The sequence below is a fragment of the Fukomys damarensis genome, unplaced genomic scaffold, assembly GCF_012274545.1.
Source record: "Fukomys damarensis isolate Sample0158 unplaced genomic scaffold, DMR_v1.0_HiC HiC_scaffold_11, whole genome shotgun sequence".
NCBI classification, from domain to species: Eukaryota; Metazoa; Chordata; class Mammalia; order Rodentia; family Bathyergidae; genus Fukomys; species Fukomys damarensis.
In genome coordinates this window covers 43,660,604-43,668,890 of record NW_022900923.1, presented here as the reverse complement: position 1 = coordinate 43,668,890, position 8,287 = coordinate 43,660,604, and the positions used below count along the sequence as shown (strand labels likewise).

General features: G+C 55.0%; 1 protein-coding gene across 3 annotated transcripts; it reads left to right on the top strand.

The window, feature by feature from the left end:
• The first annotated feature begins 6 nt into the window (after positions 1-6).
• On the top strand, positions 7-7,604 carry Klhdc8a (kelch domain containing 8A). 3 transcript variants are annotated; one of them, XM_010613054.2, is made up of 5 exons: positions 7-467; positions 2,952-3,116; positions 3,340-3,555; positions 4,140-4,241; positions 5,110-7,604. In XM_010613054.2, exons 1-5 carry the CDS (start codon positions 92-94, stop codon positions 5,301-5,303), a joined length of 1,053 nt encoding a protein of 350 aa, XP_010611356.1. In that variant the 5' UTR covers positions 7-91; the 3' UTR covers positions 5,304-7,604. The 3 variants fall into 3 exon arrangements, with proteins under 3 accessions (XP_010611356.1, XP_010611358.1, XP_033618105.1); XM_010613056.2 differs by lacking the exon at positions 5,110-7,604 and adding an exon at positions 4,378-5,092; XM_033762214.1 differs by lacking the exon at positions 5,110-7,604 and having other exon boundaries at positions 4,140-5,094.
• The last annotated feature ends 683 nt before the right edge of the window (positions 7,605-8,287 follow it).

The following is an 8,287-nucleotide window of genomic DNA, read 5'->3' as shown; positions in this document are numbered from 1 at the left end:
AGATGGAAGCGGTGACGGGGGACCCGCGAGCCGGCGCGGAGTAGCCCGCGGACCCCGGCCTCGAACTTGGCCTGGGCTGCGCCGGGCTGCCATGGAGGTGCCCAATGTCAAGGATTTCCAGTGGAAGCGCCTGGCGCCGCTGCCTAGCCGCCGGGTCTACTGCTCCCTGCTGGAGACCGGGGGACGGGTCTATGCAATCGGGGGATGCGATGACAACGGCGTCCCCATGGACTGCTTCGAGGTCTACGCCCCCGAGGCCGACCGGTGGACGGCCCTGCCCCCCCTGCCCACAGCCCGGGCCGGGGTGGCCGTCACCGCCCTGGGCAAGCGGATTATGGTGATCGGGGGCGTGGGCACCAATCAGCTGCCCCTGAAGGTCGTGGAGATGTACAGTATCGACGAGGGCAAGTGGAAGAAGAGGAGCACACTGCGTGAGGCCGCCATGGGCATCTCTGTCACGGCCAAAGGCAAGAGGGGCCAGGGCTGCGGGTGGGCGGAGAAAAGGGAGTAGAGGGATGAGGAAAAAGTAGCAGTCCTGTTGGAATCACATACTGACCCCATCTGATCCTAGAAACTTTATTTTACAGATGGGGAAACTGAGGCTCAGCAAATGAAGTAGCTAGGGATTGTCCTCTCCAGAAGTCCTCTCTAGGGGTTTCCTTCCCACAGGCTGGGCAGGGCACTGCCAGAGGGCACTGCCAGGGTGTGGGCTTCAGGGTTGGGTGCCGTGTATCTGCAGACCCCAGCTTTGACCGAGTGACCCAGCTTTGAAATCTGCGTGCAGCTGGCATCACCCCCAAACACCAGCTGGCATCCTGCGGTGCTCACTACACCCCCACACCCTCACCAGGCCCTGTGGGGCAGGCTGGAGGCCTGACTTCAGGCCCTTCTCTCCTCATCTGTCCTCCTCCCCTCCCAGCCTCAGAGACTCCAAGTGACCAGGACGTCCCCAGGGTTGTGTTTCTGCAGCGCCTCGTTCAGGCTCCCTAAGTTCTGGGGCAGGCATTGCGTCCTAACTGTGCGTTTCTGAGATTCTCATTCCACTTTCTCAAAGCCCCTCCTTTCACTCATTTTTTCTTTAATACTGGGATTGAACCCAGGGCCTTTGCACTGAGCTACATCTGCAGGCCTTTTAGAATTTTTTTGAAACAGGGTCTTGGTAGGTCACTAAATTGCTCAGGCTTGGCTAAAACTTGTGATCCTCCTGCCTCAGCCATCCAGACTGATGGGCTCATTTCACTCGGCGGGGGGGGGGGGTCTAGTACAGCCCAGCACATAGAAGGGCGTCCAGAAGCTCTTTTGCAAATGCAACGGTTTCATAGGAAGTGGTCCACAGGAGTTAGGAGACCCCACCCCAACTTCACACAGGCTGCATAGACTGTGGCTGCACCCCCTCTTATCCCCATCCTTACCTTCCATTCCTCCTGCTCCACCAGCTGCCGGTCAGCCCTGTGGTACATCAGAAACCACTATGTCTTTAGCAACTGTCCCACCCTAGCAGTCCTGGGCCCCAGGAAGGAGGAAGAGAAGCAGATCAGGCCCTGCCTTCAGAAGAAGCCAGGGTCTGATCAATGAAGGTGACTAGGAGAAGCTTTGTCCCAGAGTCTCCTGGGATAAGGCAGCCTGTGGGGGTTTCCATGACCCCCCAGTAAGAAGGTGGGAAGGCCAGGAGGTCCATGGGGAACAGAAAGGGAAGAGTTCCCTCCATTGCAGGCCTCAGTGAACAGTCCTGAAAGGTTACTGAGTCTGTGCCCTTTGCTCCTTTCAGCCTGACCAATGAGGCAAGTGCTATTTGAACCCTCATTGTAGACTGAAGCAACTATAATCCAAGAAGGTCAAGTCACTGGCCCAAGGTCACACAGCTAGTAAGTGACAGTCACATCTGTGCTCCTAACTGTGGCATTGAACAGGTTCAGTGGTTAATTTAAAACATTCATGTGCCTGGGTGCTGTGGAACTACGGATTAATAAATTCTCAAAGACCTAGAGTCTAGTGAGAGAAACAGACAGAGATGGTTGCAGTAACACAAAGCTGATAGACTGAGCCAGCCTTGCAGTTCAGAGACGCCCAGGTGAGCCTGACAGGACGAGTGGGAATTGAGCAGAGAGGTACGGTGGTATTGGAGTGTGAGAAAAGCCCCAGGACCAGGTGTCGCAGGTAACAGCTGGCCGGGGAGCTTGTGTTAGGTGAGTCATTCATGGGGCCCCATTTCCCAGCCTAAGGCTAGGGCTGGCTTTTTATTTATTTTCGGTAAGATTGGACAGTAAAAGGAGTAGTATTCAGCCAGAGGCGGCTCCCTGAGAGGGGCCTGTGGAAGGCAGGGGCGTGGTAGCAGGGTGCTTGTGTGTCCTCTGTCATGCAGTGTGTCATGGAGGTCCCGGAAAGGCCTACAGCCACCAGCAGTGGAGGAAGTGAAGGGCAGGATTTCTAAAAGGGGCCAGGTCTCTCTTCCGGAGCCTCCCCTCATTCAGGGTGGGTGCCGCCCAGATCCAAAAACCTCCTGATCTGTGCAGGAAGATGGCATCTCCATGAGGGAGATAGAAAAAGAGAACCAGAGGTAGCCCCGTGTCCCACAAAGCCAGGGAAGTGGGGCTGGCCTTGTGTCTAAAGACTCCTGCTGTTTCTCGAGAATTCCACCTGGGAATGTCCCCAGCACTGGAGAGAACCATCAGAAGGTTACTTCTGCTGCCCAGGAAGGAGAGGATGGAGGGGACAAGGCCACAGAGGGTTGTCCAGACCTAGACTGGACCATTCTCCCTCTGTGCAGGGCTTAGTGTTTTGGGCTAAGCTAAGGGCTGGATTCCAAGGAAATCTGCAGGAAGACTCAGGTGGTACCGCAAGGACTTGGAATGGTTCCATCAACCTTGGCTTGGCTGTAGCAGGTGACGGGTGCTGGTGGTCCGTTCTGGTGCCTGTAGCTGAGCTGGGAGTACATGTGGCCTTTCCCTTAGATTACCGAGTTTACGCGGCAGGCGGGATGGGCCTGGACCTCCGGCCACACAACCACCTCCAACATTATGACATGCTCAAGGACATGTGGGTATCACTAGCGCCCATGCCAACCCCAAGATACGCTGCCACCTCCTTCCTCCGAGGCTCCAAGATCTACGTGCTGGGTAAGGAGGAGTCACCTGCTGAACATCTCCCTCCTCCCTCCTTGGGGCGCTCCCCCCCAGAAGCAGTGCCTTTGGGCTGAGCCTCTCCCTGGCATGGGGGATGATCACACTGGCCTGGCCCTCGGGGAGTTTCCTGCGTGAGTGGGAAACAGAAGAAGGGGAAATCCAGCCCCTGTACTCAGGGATCCTCTTCCACTCACCTCCACCCTGCTCTGGCCTCCAGGGGGACGCCAGTCCAAGTATGCAGTCAATGCCTTCGAGGTCTTTGACATTGAAACTCGGTCCTGGACCAAGTTTCCCAGCATTCCTTGCAAGCGCGCTTTCTCCAGCTTTGTGACCCTGGACAACCACTTGTACAGCTTGGGAGGCCTGCGGCAGGGCCGCCTCTACCGGCAGCCCAAGTTCCTGCGGACGATGGATATGTTTGACATGGAACAGGGTGAGCTTGGGGCTGTCTCTACCCTGTGTCTGCAGGGCCCCCCATGGAAATGCTAGCTGCTCGCTTCCCTTTGGATTGACCCCCACGTCACGTCCCTCCATCCTGTCCATGTTCCCAGGGCCACTGCCCAGCTGGCCAAGCCTTTTCCAAGTTTGAGCACCCCTCTCCCTCAAGGCTGCTTGTAGGATCAAATTATTCATCTCCACAGGGCTCTCTTGCATGGTTAGTTATTTTCTACAAGATCTGTGCAGGACTAGATCAGGGAGAGATTTTTTTTCCTTTACTGATGGAGAAACAGAGGGGTGCCCACTCCCACACTCACCATCTGCATGGGCTTCCTCTGCAGTTTAGAGCCAGGGAGGGCACTCACGGTGGGAACCTGGGTGTCTTACACTGCAGGAGGCATGGGAGAGGGTGGAGGCTGCAGAGGAGGTCATTGTGAACAACAGGGGGCGCTGTATGCACTCAGCACCAGGTAAATGGAACGGAGCTGCTGCCCAGGGCCATTTGGGGCTTCTCTGTGTTTGATAGGGATGATCAGCCCCTAAGCCTCTGTCCATCTTGCCCTTGTTTGTGGCCTTTAGGGGGATGGCTGAAGATGGAACGTTCGTTTTTCCTCAAGAAGCGGCGGGCAGACTTTGTGGCCGGCTCCCTGAGTGGACGGGTCATAGTAGCCGGGGGACTTGGTAAGGATGAAACTTCTGGGCTGGAATGTTTGTGGTCCTGGAACTTTGCATGGCAGCAGAGGAGATTGGCTTTTTCCGCATCACCTGCCCACTTCTTTATTCCAAATACTGTACTTCAAAACCCTCTCTTCCCCAGAGCCTGGACTTTGCCTGTCCACTTACGGGCCCCAGATGGGGTCTTTTTGTCCTCTTGCACTTGGGAAACTGAGGTCCAGAGAGAATAAGGGACATCCCGGTAGCCATGTCACCCAGGTTTGCTGAGCACACGTCTGCAGAATGACTGGAGAACACTGCAGATCCCCCATCCTCCTCTGAGCCGCCTCTTTTCCTTAGATACCCAACTCTGTCTTGGGATAGAAATGCATCTAATGCAATAAATGCTTCTAACCAATTTGGGATTTGATGTATTACCCCTCTCAAAGTGGCTGGTGTTTTGAAGGAGGGACTCAAACGGGGGAACCCAGTGTCAGCGGGGCAGAGATACAGGCAGTAGGGTTTGAGGGACCCCGAATTTATGTCCAGGTGTGGACACGTTCCCATGTTACTCAGACGTGAAAGACCACAGGAGCCAGACCATATGGGTAGCTTGTGCAGTAGAAAACAGGGTGGGTACAGCAGTACTCTAAAAGGTTCTGGTCAAAACCAGGGGTGGGGCATGAATGCTTACTCTCAGGGGGACGAGCAGACAGGGAGGGGGCAGGAGGGGCACAGTGGCTGCTGGAAAAGAGCCATCGCTGGGGGCAGGAGAGCAGCAGGGGTTGCACCTGAGCCCAAGACGTTGCAGTTGCTCAGTGCCTGCTTGTGCGGCCCAAGGCGGGGCGTGGTAGCCAGGCCCTTTGGTGAGGTCTGATTCTCTCGGTGCTCTCAGGGAACCAACCTACAGTCCTGGAAACGGCCGAAGCCTTCCATCCAGGGAAAAACAAGTGGGAGGCCCTCCCCGCCATGCCCACGCCCCGCTGTGCCTGCTCCAGCATCGTCATTAAGAACTGCCTGCTGGCCGTGGGGGGCGTCAACCAGGGTCTGAGCGATGCCGTGGAAGCTCTGTGTGTCTCGGACTCTTAGCATCCTGGGCCCGCACCTTGGATCTGAGCTGTGTCACTGCACTCTAACACGAGGAACGGTCTTGACAGCGGTTTGGGCTACTGTGCAGGCCGCCAGCTCACAGAGGAGGAGCCACTGCTGTCCTGCACCTAGCTCTGACCTGGACTGAAGGTCTCTTGGGATTCCAAGTGGAGAGGGATGGGAGGGCGTGTTCTGAACCTCTTGGGTCTCCTGGGACTACATTCCTGCCCCATCTGACAGTCAGCTGTGAGCCTGCCCTGGACCTCACCTGCTAAGCACAGATCATGAAGCCAGAGGCAGCTGCGTGGGGGAGGAAGTTGGGGACTCACTTGGCCGGGCCGGGCCAGCAGCTCCGGCAGGAAGGACTCTTCCTCTCGCAGTTCTTGCCAGGCGTTGCTGATGGAGAAGGAGCAGACTCAGTCCCACGTCTGCTCCCCGCATCTCCACAGATTTGCTTTTGGCTGCCCTCTTCCTGCCAGAGGCCCTGCCCTTTTGTCCCCAGTGGCCCCCAGAGCGCCCCTGTGTAAAACTTTCCCCTTTGCACTGTGGCATCAGAATCCACACAGGATGGGTTAACTGCACTCTGGTTCATAACAGCAGCACAATAATGAAACTCTGTATTCCTATCTTCTCTGCTGCCTGCTACAGGAGTGGGGTGGAAAGGTGTCCTGATGGGTAGAGAGGACTCTTAGATAATTCCTGTGGTGTTATAGGCCCCACAAGACTGCCTATCTTGACGAGTCCCATCTTCCTGCAGCCACCACCAGCTGTCCCACTCAGGAGAACAGCAGATTCTCCTTGTCTTTGTACCAAGATTCCCTGTCTGTGTTTGGCAAAGTTGTACTCATTCAGTCTTCTTGATCAGGTTCCTGCTCCTGTCTAGCCTTGCTGTATTCAACAAAAACTCTCTTTTATTTTCCTTATCCAACATACAGAGGGAGCTGCTCACTGACTTTTTTTGAAAAGGCAGAAGAAGAAAAAAAAAAACAAACAACCCTTCAAGAATGTGCCTCCTTTAGCTTGCACGGCATCTTTGTGATTCTGTTCTTTTTTAAAAGCTGTGCCCAGCTCGGGGTGAAGCTCAGTGGTAGAGCACTTGCTGGGCTCCATCCCCACCGCCAAAACCAAAACCGGGCGGGTCCTGGGAGAGGCAAAGATGCAAACAATGTCTGCCTGAGAGTTGTGGAGAAGCCCGGCAGCGCCCTCCTGTGGTCGTATAGTTATCTCCCGCGAAGACAAGAGGATCGCCTGTGTGGTTCTGAGGGGTCAGAGGGAGCCTCCTGAACAGGGGCTGGCACCCTCATCTGCAACCTCAAGGTTTAGTGGAACCTAATTCTTGAAGGGGTACGGACTTTTATTCTCCTTTTTTTCCTGGGACGTGGACTTTTTCCTTCCGTAGGTCCCAGAGGACGCTGGCACCTGCTGGCCCCAAATTTCCTTAGTGATTCAGCAGAGTGAGGAGGCTCACTGTGGCCACTGGTGGCCCCTAGTGAGCAAACTGACTGCGCAGAGGCGGCTGGCCTTGTTTTTATCGCCTCTATTTCCTCTGAACTGTTACAAAAAGGAGCTGTGGATACTACAACAGAGGGAACAGCGCTCTGGAGGTAGCTGCCACAGAGGCTGTCCGGGTGCAGTCACCCCTACTCCCCTTTCATTTTTGCCCTGCCGCCCCAGCCCTCTCAGCCCCTTACCCAAGAAAGGTATTTACAAAGTGTGGTACCTCCACCCTTTGCAAGGGGCACAAGCCCTATGGGGGGCACATCTCCAAGTGTGCAAAATGGCCCTGTAGCCATGGATGGAACTGAAGTCTTTTGAAATAGCTGGAACCTTACGGATACAGCCAACTCTGAAAGGTTGGTTTGAGCCGGGCGAGGTGACATGCCTATGACCCTAGCAGTCTAGGAGGCTGAGGCAGAAGGGCTGCAAGTTGAAGCAACCTAGCAAGACCTTGTCTCACAAAAAGGGGGGCCAGGCTGGAGAGGTAGCCCAGTGCCAAGACCCTGTGTTTAGTCCTAATACTTTGCTAAATAATTAATTAAAGAATAGGTTGAATTAGCCACTCAGACCCATGAGGGCAACTCAGGGCTGGAGTTGGTGTATACTGAGGAAGTTCATGTGGGAAAACTTTGGGGTACCCAGCTGAGGGGTGAGGGAAATAGCAAATGCCAGTGTTAACTTCTGTGGTTTGTGCCAGGTGGCACCAGGGAGGTAACACAGGATGTGAGGTTGATTGCCCGACTTTCCCACCACACACACACACACACACACACACACACACACACACACATGCACACACTATGAGAAGGCCCCTCACCTTTTTTGTTTTTTTGTTTTTGGTACTGGGGGTCAAACTCAGGACCTTGTGCTTGTGTGGCAGGCGGTGGCACCACTGAGCTAAATCCCCGGCTCTCCTTACCTTTCTTGACTTCATTTTCCAGTCTGTCAAACAACAGCAATGGTGATGGATGTCACAGTGTGGTAAAGCACCTGCTTCGCTCCTCAGATCAGCTCCTATGTTGCAGATGAGAAAACTCGGGATTGAAGAAGGTGTGTAACTCATCCAGGGTCCCAGCTGGTCAGTGACTAAAACCAGTTCTGATCCCCAAACTCACAAGCACAGCATTGCATTGCCTCGAGTGAGCTAGCACTGGGAAAGACAGAGTTTCTCAGGCTCCTCGGAGAGAGACCTCAGCCTCACTCCCCTTGCTGCTCAGTGCCTGGCTGGTGCCTGGCCCAAGGGCCGCGTGTGGACTGAGTGAGTGGCTCCCGAGTGAAGACGGGGGACAGGTCAGTACCTCAGGCCAGCTTCCTCATGTAGCCAAACTGGCTCCCAGGGCCTCTAAGACGGTTACTTTTTCAAATGCACACAGAGGGCCGGGGATTTAGCTCAGTGGTTCTGCTGCCTGCCTCACAAGCACAAGAACTGGAGTTGGAACCCGAGTACCAAAAAAAAAAAAATGCACAGAAAAAAGAGGCCAGGTAGA

What these genes read in the sequence shown, in the direction of transcription:
- Klhdc8a (XM_033762214.1), top strand. Translation starts at nt 92, where the DNA reads ATGGAGGTGCCCAATGTCAAGGATTTCCAGTGGAAGCGCCTGGCGCCG. An exon ending in CATCTCTGTCACGGCCAAAG is followed by an intron (nt 468 to 2,951) that starts GCAAGAGGGGCC and finishes CCTTTCCCTTAG; the next exon opens with ATTACCGAGTTTACGCGGCA. An exon ending in CTCCAAGATCTACGTGCTGG is followed by an intron (nt 3,117 to 3,339) that starts GTAAGGAGGAGT and finishes TCTGGCCTCCAG; the next exon opens with GGGGACGCCAGTCCAAGTAT.